Genomic DNA, 16,192 nt, shown 5'->3' on the forward strand with positions numbered 1-16,192 from the left:
TTGCTCGTGTGGAGCTCGCCAAGTGAAGAATTTGTGAATGGTGCATTGAAAAACGAAACACAAAAAAGCGCGAAGCAAAAATAGGGCACGCTTCCAAAGAGATCGTACAGTAGGTGTCGTTTTTTTTTTGCTTCACTCCACCTTTTACACTTCGCATGGGAAGGGCAACTGGTGGCTCCTGCTGTTAGGGTAGCATGATCTCTTACTTCATTCACAACTTGATATGGAGACCTGACATGTAGGGCGTTGTTCGTTGCTCGCGAACATATGCGATCTTTTCTTCAGATCAGGCGTCGATTGTTGATTGATGGGTGGCAAATCTGTCCGTAGGGGGACACGAATTTCGTTCGCAAGACAAGACAAGTACGCCGAGAATGATGAATTAATCAATTTCACGGCAAAAGCGCCATTTATGTAACTGGCTATCAAACGCGTTCCTCATGCGATGGTTGTACGTGGTGCAGGAGTGGTAACAATGAATATTTTACACCCTTGCTGTGTATGATCGTGCCATTACACATAGCCGAACACAAATCGAATGACCACACATCATCATTCGAGCACTAATTGAGCTCAACTAACTCGCTTCTTTATTTCATACCCACCCCCGACAGAGATATCCGTAGAAAGGAAGGAATCGCACAGGACTTCCGAGGATCGTCCTAGTTCCATAAAGCCATAACTTATGCACCGCACAGACCGTACCGGTTTTGCCAGACAGTTTATTATCCAATTACTGGCCGATGTGGCTTGCGCTGAAATGTTGCACACTTGCACCCTGCTCGTGTTCTAGAGCGTAGGATCGAATGGGAGAATGCATTTAAGTGCTCCTTTTTTGCCATCCATGATGACGTTGTGGTGTGAATAGAAAGTGAGGCCAATTTTGCAGCATCGAGAGTACACAACTGACCCACGCAGGCTATGGTCCAGTGGTGAGCGTTTTTTCACTGCTGGATCTAACTTAAACTAATGCAAAAAAGAAAAAAAAACTATCCTGAAGCTTTATTTTTGCCAGCATCCCAACCCAATAGGAGTACCTTGGCTCATGAATTATTATTACATAAGCTTTTGTGAAGCCACTATTAGATTTTCGCTCTTGTTTTTTTTACACGTTGGCTATCGAGTCTGCATCGAGTCGTGCATATTTTCCCACCTGAAGCTGGGTACCAACGCTCAACGCTTTTGCAGTTGCTTGCTGTTGGTGGACAAAACGGACGAAATCGTGGAAACTAAAGTAATTAAAACTCTTTATCCACCGCTCGATTTGGTGTAGGTCGAATGGTGCTAAATGCAGTTGTTGTTCGCCTGCCGTTTTGTTTCACAGGTGTCGGAGGCTTAAATCATGGAGGAAAAGGGTTCAGTTTGTTCTATTTTTATTGTTCTCAAATTTTGCCTCCAGTACGTCCAGTGGGCGTTTATTTTTTTTGCCTGAAACGTTCGATGTAGTTTTCGATGTTTTTTTTTATTGAGAGCAAATGTTCAAATCGTTTGGTTTTAAAGTTTTAGATTATGGATGGGAAAATTTATTCAATAAATTTTGTGGTGATTGTATGGTAATGACTTTTGGACTGGAAAAGTTAGATGACTTTCGCTCTGCCAGATCATTTATCTGTTGGTAAATATACAATAGAAGAGGTTTTGTCAATGGCACTCACAATATCCTTGTTTTTTTTTTTAATTTATCAAACTTTTGATAGCAATAATTTCTAGCCGTTAAAACAGGAAGGATGTTTTGGAATGATGATCCTACATAATTTTGAATTTTGTTTAACAAAAAAGGTTTCTATTGTGATTTTACCGATATTTTTCTTAATGCATGTTCTATTTATCTGAAATATGTTTTTGTTTTCTTTAGCACGATCTTTATACTCTAAAATAAGTTTGTAAAAATGTTATTTTTGAAATTTTACTTTCCATTGATTTAACCTATGTTTTTTTTCTTTACAGCAACTCTCTGCATACCAACTTTAGCTTGATTGCACAAATAATGCAAACGCTTGCAACTTAATTTCCTAGCACAGAGTACCACAATCTGAGAACGTCTTTTTTATAAATTTCGTAACATCAATCCGGTCAATCAAAGCGAATCGATCTTGAACAGCTACACAATGGAACATTTTATCAAATTGTTGCTGCTGTGCGTTTGCTTAGCAAATGGTAAGTTAATTTATTTTTGTTTTAGTTTTTACTCCATTATATCTACCCGTGGTATGTGCCAAAAAACCATTCGTGTTTGTTTATCCAATCCGTTTTTATTTTTTCACTAAAACTTCGCAACCAACCCTTCACTTTCTCTAAACGCAATCAATCCTTGCTGTCGTGAGTGATATGACCTGCGAAAAGCCACTCTATATTAAGCCCTGGCACGACGGTCACGTAGAAACACTTTTGTTTTCGTCACGCCATTAAATTCCACAAATTAACGCCCTAATCAGTGATTAATTATTGCCAAAGTCGAGCCACGAAGCAAAGGCTGCGTCAGTCATTTGTAAATGACAGCCCCCTCTCGGTTTCAACCCCATTTTTGGCCCGGGGGCTGTAAAGTTTGTAATTGTGATATATTCCTTCCTTGCGTGTGATATATTCTGGACAGGAGTGGATATCCTTTAAAAAGAAAGGGTTTTCTGTTTTGTGACTGCAAACTATTTTTTATTTGCCGGTTCAGGCTTGTGTGTATATGTTGTTGCAGCGACACATTGTCCATGTGGCTCGAAGTTAACTTTGGAACCCCGTTTGGCCGACAGGGAAATAAAGCACCTTTAAAAGGTTGGACAATTACAGACACGCACATATTTCAGCACAAAGTAAGCCAATGCTTGTCACGCCATAGGCAAACTGCATCAAGATGGTCGTGATCGTTCACTTTTCTTCCTAACGTGAGCGAGTGTGTGTGTGTGTATGTGTCTCTTTGCATATTTGTTGTACCGTACCAAACCATAGGCTGATTTGCTTTGCATTTTCTCCACTACTTTTATTTACCGACCGCCAAGGCACCATAAGGCTCCATTAGACAGGAAGGAGGACACAAGCGTGCCGTAAAAGTTGTTTTAGGTCAGCACTGGGCCCAAGGTTTGAGCCGCCCAAGAAATGGTTATGTTTATGCAAATGTCATTACACCACCGGAAGCCGCACCGAGCGCAATGCAGCGCGGGGAGGCAAAGGAAGAAACTACCACCGGCCAAACCCGGGCCAGGAAGCAGGACGGAGGAAAACTTTAATGAAAAGTGCCATCTAACCTACAAAATAATTTTCTTCGCTTCACTTTGCGGTTCACTTTGGTCGTATTTCTTTGTCCGGGGCGAACTGTAAGCGAGAAGTCTGCTTTCTTGGCTCGCTCAAGAAAGCCCAAACAAGGCGGCGTCCAACGGCACGAAGGGGAAGAGAATCAGCTGAGCCCCGAGTGTGGTAACTTTATGACCTCCAGAGGTTAACAGCGCTATAAGTGGCATTCGGTTCGACTGGTGCACAGCACCGCTATCTGAAGGGAAACAGACAAAAACTGCTCGCCGAGAGGAAGCGTCTGGGGGCAATTTACCACCACAATAAACGCAACCAGCGTCGAAAATGAACGACATACTGCATTTGCTCGTATGCGTCGGGTCCGAGGGAGTTATGGGCGAGCGTTGAGTAAATAATCGCTTCCAGAAAAGATGGAGACCGAATTGTTTGAACCGTTTCGGATGGTCGGGCTGGGCGGAGGGGATAAAATAATGTCACAGACGTGCTGTGTTTAAGATAACAGGATAGTTTGGTAGTTTTGACATGGAAGCATGAAATATTAATTCGTTTCAAACTGGTATTTTTGCTCTTTTAACGTCTTGCGGATTGGCATTAATGAAAGGATCTAAATGAAGTTGATTTGTGTTCTGCGAAGAGGCTATGGATAGGCGTATGATATTGGAATGATTCAATAAGCACGTGAAGTTTACCTTCTTAGCCAAGTACATAGCCAAGTTTCTGAAGCAACAAATTCCAACTCTTAAAATATTTTACGGAGCCAGGTTTTATTGGACCCTCTTAAAAGCAATCCACTTTGTGCGCCATTGCCAACCAACCTGGGAAAGGGTCCTATAGGGATGAGACGTAACGCCTGCCCGATAATAGGATAGTAATGGTTGGCCCGGTATCCGGTAGCAGGTGTATCTACTTTGTAGCCAATTTCCGATAACAGCATTAGAGCTTCAGGTTACAATCCAATCCTTACTGTGAACGTTCGATCGATGGGAGACATTCTAGTTCCGAGTGACAAAGACTACAGGTAAACTTCCGTGCCCATCGTAGATTTTTTTTTGCTGCATTCCTTCTCTTTGTTAAAAGCTGATGAGCAGTACGCTTCCGTCGCCATGGGAAATACTCTCAAAACACACTTCCACGTACACAAAACCCGGAAACGGTGTGTTTGTAGGCTATGTCGACGTTTTTCTCTACTCGAACCCACCCTATGCTGGTAGTGTTCTGCCGATTGCCTACCTTGCAGGCGTACCATAAGGAAAAAGGGATGTTTCATTCGCACCCTGAAACCGACATCCGGTAATAAAATACCTGTGTATGTTCTCCATTGATACAAATTTACATAAATTCCCATTTTCCAAACGGCACGCCTACCTTTGCACACACATACACTCAAAACAAGGAAACAGACTGATATCGATAGGAAAGATCAGGCTGCGGTAGGTTGTGAAGTACACGGTGCGCAGCAGCGGCATTCGCTCCAGGTGAAGTGAAGTGGTCGTACGAAAACACATTCCCAGCTGTACCGCTGCACGTATGTGCCCTCTGTTAGACGAAGTACCGCCAATTATCGACTTTTGTCGGCTTTGTCTGTCTCTGGCTGCCGGAAAGTCGGAAAGTCTCACCCGGAGGAAGGCAGGGCAGGGGAAACGGAAGTTTCCCGGTAGAGCAAAAGTTTTGTTTATCCAGCCTTTCGTTTCGCTAACTTGTGCTTGCTGTTTTTTTATCCTCCTTGCTAGCACTCGACTGCCCAGGGCGACGGTAGTTTTTTGTTCACCATTCATGGGTTTCTCCAGAATTCGGACATTCTTATCTTTCCCACAGCAGCATGTTTTCCCTGGAAACGTACGACGCGACACGGGGTCTTGTAAGCCCGGGGGGAAATAATTTCGCATGAATGTCGACCAGCGAGGCAAAGTGTGTATGTGTGGGTTGCTGTTGAAGAGCGTACAGTGATCATTACCGCGCTGTGCGGATTGCCTACAATTAGGGGCCATCTCGTCCGGTAGTCGGTATCGATTTCCACGAACAATTTCTATGCCTGCACGAGGTTCGAGTGTGATGCGTTTTCTTTCCCTTCGGAGCATTTGCCGGAACGGAACCGGAACTGTAACGGATACGTCTGTTTCTTTGCCTTAGCGCTGAGCGTTGCGATTGCAGGAAATACCAGCTTTTTTTTATTTGGCTCTCCGTAGGAAAGTGTGGCCCGTGTGGTTATGGGCGATCAGTACTGTGGGCGATGATTCACATGGGGAGCATTATACTGATTAGTTAATAAGAAATTGTCATCAGAACGTTACGAAATGCTATTCAAAGTTTAAAGGCAATCTACCTTATTTTGTTTTTGTTGCAATTCTCACAGAAATCAAAGCACGAAACAAAACTTCTTCAAGCCTGTTCATTCCTTTTCTGTGCGACGTGCGTTGTAGCACTTGCAAGGATACTCCACTCCATTCGATGACACAGCATGGTAAAAAGTTACGGTTAATTTGCAGTTAGTCAAAGTTTCCACTGTTTGCTCCAGGACCTTCAGCAGCAGCCAGTGGCCATTTCTCGCACCGTTAGCAATGGGTTTGGTTGCTCCAGGTAGGTCGTACCGGCACTACTCGTAACACCTTCGGGACTCGGGAAAGCTTATTGCCACTAATAGGCGGAAGTTGTGCGAAAAATGGACCCAATGAGCCAATGGGACGAAACTTTCGCAACAGAATGCGAAAAATACTCCCTTCATGGGCGGCATGGTCTGAGCCCTCGTCGGCCGGTCCGGGAACCACTGCAGAGATGGATACAGTCCAATTAAATGCAAATTAAGTTGGAGAAAAGTCTAATTAAAGTTAAATTTCAAACCATTTGCTATTTGTGCTTGTATATATGTGCCACTGGTGGATGCCAACCGTACATCGGGCTGTTGTTTCGGGCACCGGAGGGCTTGGACTTTCGATCAGGTTTCTTATCCAGAACCATCGCACTGGTTTCAAACCGGGGGAAATGAAGCTTCCCACTGCATCCCACGCATACCCCTGGTTCTGCTATGCCCTGGTGGTTAATGAAACATCAAGCCGTACCCGTGTGCAAGTGGCAGTGTGAAGTCTATTTTTCTTCATTTGACTATCAGGGATAGCGAAGAGCCGGATCGAGAGGATCGAGCTTCAGATTGGACCGGTCAGAAGCCGTAGTCGTTCGGACAGAGTTAGGTTCGTTATGTTGAATCGACACTCGAACGCCAGAGCGTTGCATCGAGAGGCGCACCATCGAGTGTGGCAAACTGCTGTTCCATTTGGTGTTTAAAATTTTCCCATTAGTTCTTCATTTCGACGCCTCAATTAAAGCTCAATTTTGTGCAAAGGCGTTTGGATCAGGAAAAAGCCGAGCATGATACTGACCAGAGATATTGAAAAATCGTTACCTTACCATGGAAAATAAATAACGCAAGGCTTTAAAGTTTGGCGAGGTTGGTTGAATGCCATTATGCATTTCATTAAAAACCACATAATGCTCAGTCAGTTAATGGTAACGATGCGTTTACTCATCGTTCTTGAATATCGTCTACTTTATTACCCAAGTTTTTCAATATGTAGCCTACCAACTTAGTGGTATGGTAGAAGGGGTCTGAATTCATTCTGTGTAAAGTTATAAGAGGGTCGTCTAGTTTTATTCAGCACCTAACAAAGCATGTTCTATGATGTCATATCAGTTTTCATTACTTTTAAATAGTATAGGGCAAACGTACTTATAGTGGTTGTAGTGCCAATAGTGATAGTATTGCACTAAAATGCGCTCCATACGATAATTTAAAAGTAATCAAGTTATTTATTTTTATTTAGATTCACATTATTACGGCTTCGGCCGTATTTTCAGATCAAGTTATTTATGTTACTGTGAAATATTCTAAGGTCATTTGCAAAGGGTTTAAAAGATTGATAGGGCCATTCCGTAACTTAGTGACCGAAATATCCATTATTTTGTGAAATGTGGCGACATTTTTCCAAAATCCTTAAGGCCGGGGGACATTGTACGCACTCGTTAGTGTAATTTCGATTTTCACTAGCGCATCTGGAGGCGGCTGGTGAAAGCTTTTTTTATATTCGAGGGAATGGTCGTTCCGGATCTCAAATGAAAGTAGTTTTTTACCGTTATTTTAAGAAAATATGGCTGAAATACTTGCACAACATATTTATCTATCACTTATAAAGCGTTTCCAGTTCAGTTTTAGTAAAAAACATTTAAGAATAACATATTTCCGGCTCCAAATTGTTTGGCAAAATACTTCGGTCAGCCGCCGCCAGATGCGCTTGTGAAAATCGAAATTACACCAGCGAGTACGGACAATGTCCCCCGGCCTTTAGGATTTCCTAACGAAACTAATATTTTCGTTAACGTTATAAGCGACCACTTAACAATGAATTATAAACTTTTTCAACATAACTTTTTTTTAAATGTTATTGATCGACTAGAATTCATTGCCTTTAGACCATGCATTTGCCTTTTTCAGTATTTTACCATAGTGCCATTATAAGAACACAAAACAGGTATGTTCTTATTGTGATTATAGCCATAAAATCAGTTAAAACAATACATTTAAGGATTTTTTTCCAGATTTTTTTTTTTACATGTCTAATTGTTTTCACTAAAATGAGTATTCTGTTAGTAATTTACCGTGTGTGGGTGGACCATATAGGAACACAACACGACTACTATAGGAACCATACTACTATTGTGGTACAACGAAGTCGTTATAAAAATATATTTTTTCGTAAATTTATTTTGTTATATGGTAAAAATGCGTGTGATTGCGAAGATAAAGCATATACTAATTGCTATGTGTTAAAATAATCATACATTCCACTATTATTGGTAAATTTACTCTATTCTTACTCTATTCTGTTATTTTCAGAAATTATTCTTCGATTTGCTTCTATCTCACATTTATGAAAACATATAAGTCTAAAGGCTCTAAACAAACAAACTGTGGTGCTTATTTACATCATTAACGTATGTGAACATCACAACATGTTTAAACTTTTCATATGGTCCCTTACGAAAACCATCAAACGATCGCAGAAAAAGAAAACATGAAAACGACTTATTTGATGATACAAATGTGCAGATAAAATTTCTTTCCTTCGAAGGTAACAGTTTTTCTTTGTTCTCTTGAATAAAAAATTGCTCAATCGGATTGTGTATAAAGGGTATGTAAAAATGTGTATGTGCCGTGAGCATCTTCGTTTTTCCCTTTAACTATACTCATACAGTCTGCGACACAAAATTACCTTTTACGTGTGCGCACACATACTTTCCTACCATTGAATGTCTTTTTAATGAGGCGCCCATTTCATGTACGTTTGATAAAAGAATGAAAAGTACCACACATCAGGCGCCAACGCCAAAGTATTTTGTCAGTGTTTGTAGGGTGAAAAAACGCAACAGCGAGGTTGTTTTGCTCGTTGAAATTTGTGGCATTTTATCTTTCCATCATTGAACGTTTCAGCACACAGACAAGAAGACATCAACGTTTTATTTCCACATGAAATCTTCAAAAACTTTCCCCCTAAACAGCAATCCGTGTGAACAGATTTTATCCTGCCAGTTTGGGCCTTCCGGGAAAGCCAAATTTGAGGCCTGCCAACATATAGCACCGGCTCAGGAGCCGAGTGAAAGGGGGCATCAAAAACATTCAATTTTCTTTCACAATTGACAAACCAAAAGGAAGTGGAAGCAAAACCACCCCGTTTGAATGTGGGGAAAAAGTGACAAACATGTGATGGCGGTGTGACAGGTCGGTGACGGAAAATTACCTTACACAAAATGTGTTGTGACCATTCCTGTGGGGAAAAGTTAAGAATTTGAATCTTCCAACACACCTGGTGCTTTGGTTACATTCGTGTTACACTTTTTTGTCAATGATTTTTGTATTATCCTTGCGGCTCACACTTCTAGCAGGAATAACGCAACGAAAAGATGGAATACAAGGTAGAAAATGGGAAACGAGTGACACACGTTTAGAGACGACTGCCTTGGGGACAATCGTCCATTAAATTTATGTGGAGGCATAAAAGTGAAACGATTTGCAGTTGTCCCGCGGGAAGCGGCGAACGATGTTCGACACATGACGGAATGCAAAACGAAAGCATCTCACAAACTCCAACATGATGGCGTTGTTCCGCTAGGCAACATATCCCTGTTGCACAAAACAATTACGTTCTAGTTGGTGGAACCCCTTTTCGTTGTTTTTCCACCAAAAAACGTATGTAAAAGCGCAATGGTTTGTGTGGAGAAAATCAAGCCCACACTAAAGCCATATAATCATGCGAGTTGGTGTGCGTGTGTGTGCCTTGTGCAATACAATCAAAGATGAATAAACCTGGCCCATGTGGTGAAGGACGAGATTGGAATATTTTTCTGGCCTTCGTTTTGTTTATTCGTTTGTTTGTGAATATTGTGTATACTAAGAATGTCTTAATCTTCTGCGCATGGTTCACTCACAGTCGCCAGTATGTGTTGTGACAGCGGCGAAAGGAAATAGACAAATGGTGTGAAACATACATGTGTATTATTATACGCGAAGAATACACGTTTCACCATCTTTTGGTTTTGCTAACTCGTATGAGCGGAAATTCCATTCCAGGAAGCAGAAAAGAATGATGAAATCATGTTTTAGAACGACTCCTCCAGCCAGCTCCAGCAGCTTTCTCGCATAACCACCACAGCGCTTAACTGGTAAGCTCTGTGTATATCTGTAGAATAAAAAAAGAAAACACAATCATCCGGAAATAAAACTGTCACCGATGGGAGCGGGTAACGGGAGCGGGAGAGGGATAAACATTTCACCACGCTAATGTAAAAAAAAACCACTCTCCTGTAGAGCACTCGCCTAATTGAGATGTTTACATGCGTGGCTTTAGAAGTTAAGCGTGTCTGGGAAGGCCGATGGCGATTCTGGAGGAGATGTTGCTACCTGTTAGCTAAAAATAAGGGCAGGTTTGTATGCCGCACCGGAACGGCAACAGCACCGAATACCTTTGATCTTTCTCCTGAAACGCTGAAAAGCGGAGGAAAAATAAAGAAGAGGATACGTACACGAGCTTTCAACGTAAAGGTAAAAAATCCTTCTCAGCATCGGATCGACGACATACATGGCAGCATCGTGTCGTTTTGTCCCAGTGCGTGTCCTTTACCCACACATCAGTCGTTCCAGTGGGGCTGGATTTTTATCATTTACGTGTTTTTCTTTATTTTGGTTGTTTACGTTTCATTGCTTTTTATTTTGGCAAATATTTTTATTCCCGTGTCTGTGCTCTTATTCTTTGACTTTTACTGAAGGGCGAAGAGTGGCTTCGCTTGAAACCATGAAATTGTTTTAAAGGTGCAATCCGATGTTTAGTCTTAATCATTTAAGAAATTTTCAAACAAGACTAGTAGAGATCTAATTTTTTTTTAAATTAGAATTGAAGAGAGGGCTTTAGTAGATCGTGAATATGTGTAGTTAATATGTGAAGCATACAAAACACAATTGCTCTTTGATTATTGGATGAGGGTTAGAAATAATAATGTAATTTAATATAATTATAACTTATTCTCATACCTTGTACCTATATACATTTTTATGTTATTTTTATGTTTGTTTATGTAAAATCGTAAAGTTTATTTGGTTTAAATCTTCATTTTTTTAAATAATTAATTAATTTTTGATTTTTAATTAATTAATTGATGAAACTGCCACAGATTAGATGCCTTGTTTAGTTTTTTGACAATCCCTTAGTAAGATAGTTTTGCTCCTATGTACTAAAGATTAGTGTAAAATTTATACGCAGACCGGATATGCTATTCTACAGCATTTGTACAGCACAAACCAAGTAAAATAGCAATATCTTGTAGCACAAGATATTGGAATTATTATCCTAAATGTTTTCCTTCGTTTTCTAGTTGATTCTTTATTGTTACTAGTTATGTTTTTACTAGCGCTGAAACACATCGTTATAATCGGAACGTGTAAATTACATTCGACTTTTTCAATTTAGCTCTCCTGCAAATCGTTCAATCACGAGAGGCACGCCAGAGCAAATGGGCACGTCGAATTATGCATTTCTTCACGTGCTCCATTACTTGCCAGGCTTTACTGAATGGGCGGCAAGTGGGAAACATTTGACCCTTGTTCGAGATCAAAGAGAGAGAGAGAGAGAGAGAAAGAGATGGAGCAAGACGCAGAGGTTCGTAGAGCTAATCGTTAGGTATGCAAATCGTGGCCGTGGTTACTTATCGTTTGATCTAGACCACTTTGTTACCGACCCGGGGGATCAGCAAAGACGCTGCCCGGTCGAAAAAGGAAGCAGAGCTTGATATATTGTTAAAGTCAGCCGCACCGAGCCGAACTGGTTGCACGCTGGTTTGTGCGGGCAGAATCGGAAATGGAACGGGGATGGTATGCCCCAAGCCCAGGACCAAAAATGTTGAGTAGAAAACCTGCCAAACGTGAGCAAATGGCAGCTCCGTTCGATGGAGTGGCGCGTAGAGTGTCTTGTACTTGCGCGAAGGCACGCCGTCCTGCTCGATTGCACTCGCGCGAATGGTCCGTGTTTAGAATAGTGAAAGAATTTAATATGTGTGCTGGTATGTAAATGGTAGGTAGAAGAAGTTGGTAAAAGCTCGTTAACAAGACCAGCTCTGCCCTGTCCTGCAGTTTTGTCCTGCTGGTTATCTTCCGATGTCACTGCTAGTCAAAGGACACACGCGTGCATACATTCACGTACGCTGCAATGCGACCCAAAGGTTTGCCCGTGGGTGTACCTGTGGGAGCGTAACTTTCTGCACATGTACTTTTAGATTTTTTTTTAAAAAGAAAGCAAAAGAACATAACAGGCACAATCCATTTGGCAGAAGTCTCGGCGACGAAAAAATAGGGGGGCTCCGATAGCAAACCCCGTCTAGTTACATTTCATTCGGACGATTGCTTTTGCGTTCTGTTTCTCCTGCGCCCACAAAGAGGCAGGCTTCTTTTGTGCCGGCTGGCAATCGCATACGGAACAACTTTGTCCTTGGAGGTTCAAGAGTATTGCGTTAAAACTTGTCCTTTTTCCCGTTCAAAGGCATCAGTTTTGGGACTTTTTCCTGAGGACGCTTTCACATGGGTTCGAATTTGTATGTGCGTGTGTGTGTATGAACGATGCACGTATTCGTTTTTCCGCCTTTTTAAACTTTTCCACCCGTTTTGCGACGTTCCACCTAGCGATGCATCCTTTTGAATCAGAAAATCTAAACGCACGCTTCAATCAGTTCCCTTCACATGTTCGGCTCAAAACAGCGTACCAGGGTAAATCGTTTGTGAGCAAAAGTTGTGCTTTACAAAGCGGGAGCAGCCAACCCGCGGCACGGGACGGAAAGCGGAAATAAAATGTGGAAAAAACTCTCGATCTAACTACCGCAACTTTACTGCTTTCGTTGGCTAGTTCTTGTGCCGCCCAATCATCAAACCTTCGCAGTGCCATTATCGTCCCTTCCCTCTGATTTCCGTGTGTTTCTAGTTTCCTAACTGCTATTCAACTTAGTTGCAAACATCAGCAATACACACACACACACACATACACCCGCACCCTCACCCACTCAAGCACACTACGAAGTAAGCTGTAAAGGCGAAAGGCACCGGTACGCACGGTACAAACTTTACCCCGCAACTGCATGCAATGCTTCCCTTTGCAAGAAGTTCCTATCTGTACGTACACAGGCGAAGAAACGCACCTCACTCACGCTTACTGTACGCCATTTTCCATGACGTTGTTCATCGGATGCCTTCTCTTTACATCTAGCACACACAAAAAAGTTTATATAAAAAGTGCATCATATGGTGTTTGAGAGTGGTGCATTCGCCCGACAGTGCAAACATTTGCTCCATGCTCGAACGAATAATTCTATTTAAAATTGGCTCGTCACGCAAAGTGGTAATTTGCAAATATCCTTTCGAGTGGCGGGTGTGAGTGATTGTTTCTTTGCCTCCCCCCCCCTCCCCCCCATGCCAAAGCTTTCCTATTACCCTTCAGCTGCTGATTAATCGTGCCTGCAAAAGGCTGGTTCGTATGGGCCTTGCTGCATCAAATGCCCTGTAACTGGGAATAAAATTTCAACTTTTTCAAGCCTCACCCATAATGACCGCCGTTACCGCTACGTAGGAAGGGAGCTTTAGCATTTTCATTACTATTTCGAAAGAGTGATTACTTTCTCTGCGAGTATAAATTGAAAAAGGGGGAGAAAGGAGTCAGCATTGTTCCACCCCAAGCCGTAAGCTTCATTACACTTTTTTCGGATAATTTGCTGTCGTTTCCATTTTAGCATACTTGAGCCGACACATACACACACAGACAAACACTTGGCATACTTTTAGTACGGGTGAGTTTTGTGGTTCACATTCTAGCAAGCTATGCATAAAACAGAGTCGAACGATTTATTCGACTTCGATTTGGTGTGCAGTAGGGAGGCTCTCACTGCCGGCTGACCATGCCGCCAGCGCAATTCCACCATCGAAAACCGTGCTTAAACACGTGCCTTCGCCTTTTTCGACTGGGAACAGGAGGGTCTTCAAATCAACCATTCACATTTAGATTCGTCTAGACTGCATTGTGGAAGATCGATTTGGGATAGCGTCAAGGGATGGAATAACTTGAAGTCTTTTCCCACTCTATGTCACTCCCACAACCACACCTCAACCCAGGGTACGGTATCCATCGCTTCAGACGAGAGTACCTGAAAATTTATTCATTTCCATTCAACAGTAGGATTGATGGAAATATTACACTCAGGGTTTGGGAAGGTGAAAAAAAAAACTCATTTTAATCGCTCCAGACGGTTTGACGCTGAATAATCAACCCCAAAGTGTAAGTAATGGGGAGTAAATTTGTGAAAGATTTTTTTTATTACTTACCTTTACAATTTATTGAGAATAATATTTTATACCACTTTCTTTTCTTTAGATGCGAAAGAAAAATAAATGCTTAGGCGAATGATTTTTCCGATCGGCATGAATATTAAGCGTTCGATTTGCAATGGAAATATAATTTTTTAAGGCTAAGTACGAGAGAAATACTTATAAAACTTTTGAAACAAATCTCTGTGTTCCATAAGATATGTTTAAAACACGACAGAGTGAGTTTGAACTTAAATGTAAATAAGAAAAAATGCCCATCGGATCAGGTCCAATTATTAAACGAACTGTCGCTCCCATAGTATAAGACTAATAACGAAATAAATTCTTCCCATCATGGATATTCAATGACAGTCTAAGGAAGGTTTAAACATATTATTAACATATTGTAGCGTTAAATAAGAAGACAAATGTGAAGAGAATTGAGTAATTAATTAATTGACAAATATGAGATTGAAGTATTTTGAATTTTACAAAACTGTACAAAATAAACAATTTAGCTAATACGTATGACAAATAAACATAAGTAAAAGTCATTAAACATTAACAGGTACAAAATTTTCATATCAATAGCAACAAAAGTAATGTTTTTATTAAGAAAATGTAATGAAGAAGTATTTGCTTTCAGTATTTATTAGAAGTTTTCATAATGTGGGGACAATTTCGTGACTCTTTCTTTCGGGAAGCGAATTTTTTGTGGCTGTATTGGCACCCTTTTTAGACTGGCTAAGTTGGAATCTAATAGTAAATTCCATTGTGAGTGTCTCTGACATTCCTGTAAGGGCTCAACATCTTCATTTAAAGTGCATGGTACTTTTAATAATATTTGATAAACACCTAATTGGAAGGAATTTCTTTACACTTACAATTTCAAACAATGCAAACAGCTTTATTTGTTCTAGAAAACAACGTTAGGATATGGTTGCAGGTGAAAGTTTTAAGTGAATCAAACGCACGCGTTGTGTAGTTATGTTGATATTGACATAAAGTTCTACTCAGCTAGTGCTGTCTACGGTTAAGCTTGCTCCAAACGCTGTCAAAACCATGCACAACAAATGAAAGTTCAACCCTTTCCTCCAATTATGCCATTTTTGCCCCTCACACCGGCATCACAGATCCGTTCAAATTTTGATAAAGTTTAATAACCAAATGCAAAGAAACGTAGAGATGAATTGATTGCTGCCTGTTTGCTTATTGTTAGCTGTGCGACAAAACTTCTGGGCGGAACACTGTGCACGGCCCTCCACCGTTCGCTGCCGCGCTGGTGGGAAAAGTGACAGACTGTTGGCGTCAATATTTGAGCAAATTATTACGCCCAACTCGCGCAGCGGATTGTTGGTTGAACGCCATTTTAGAATAAATGATCGTTCACAACCCACGGTGTCGCAATCGATACGCCTTTGCCTGAATGGTTTACCCCGTTGGCTGCGGTGGCCGTAGAGCGCTGGTTGGAAATTAGTGTGGTTTTATTTAAGTTTCTCATCTAGCGACCCTCTCCGCATTCGACAGCACGATTACACGATTGATAATTTTGAACAACTATTTTCACTGCTCTTTTCGCGTCGCTATTCATCGTTACAGCCGTACACGGTGCCGTCTATTCGCCGGGAGGAGGCGGAGTTTATGGGGACTCATCACCGAAAGATGCCGGCGGGGATCCAGTGTTTGCTGTGCTGCCGAGCCAGGACGTCAATCCGGACTATTACACAACCCAGACGGTGTATGGATTTCTCGATTTTACCACCACCATCGGTAACACGGTGATGATCTTTTCGCCGCAGAGTGCCGCTCCGGCTGTGACAGGTAATTCGGTTTTAGCATTCAGATTGCGAACAGTCAGCTGCCATGGTGGGATGGCGCATTCGGTTGATTGTTCAGATAGGTTTGTTGTTGATTTAGATGATTGCTAAAAATACAGCATGCTACAGGGTGGGGTGTTTGCAGATTTGAATTATCCACTGTGCTTAACATTAGCAAGCTAAACTGCTAGGCGGATTTTAAAAAGCCAGGGTGGGGCAAGCAATCATCGGCAAGAAGTAACTGCATGTTTAG

At 41.5% G+C, this 16,192-nt stretch overlaps 1 protein-coding gene across 12 annotated transcripts in view; it reads left to right on the top strand.

The window, feature by feature from the left end:
* LOC3291124 (proteoglycan 4) overlaps nucleotides 1-16,192 on the top strand; it is a 122,451-nt gene that overhangs the window by 94,232 nt on the left and 12,027 nt on the right. For all 12 annotated transcript variants that reach the window (XM_061656307.1, XM_061656308.1, XM_061656312.1 and 9 more), the window contains 2 exons: nucleotides 1,948-2,157; nucleotides 15,722-15,943. In XM_061656307.1, coding sequence (XP_061512291.1) covers nucleotides 2,109-2,157; nucleotides 15,722-15,943 — 271 coding nt within the window. In that variant the 5' untranslated portion in view covers nucleotides 1,948-2,108. The remainder of the gene's footprint in view (nucleotides 1-1,947; nucleotides 2,158-15,721; nucleotides 15,944-16,192) is intronic.

The sequence above is a fragment of the Anopheles gambiae genome, chromosome 3 (genome assembly GCF_943734735.2).
Source record: "Anopheles gambiae chromosome 3, idAnoGambNW_F1_1, whole genome shotgun sequence".
Lineage (NCBI taxonomy): Eukaryota > Metazoa > Arthropoda > Insecta > Diptera > Culicidae > Anopheles > Anopheles gambiae.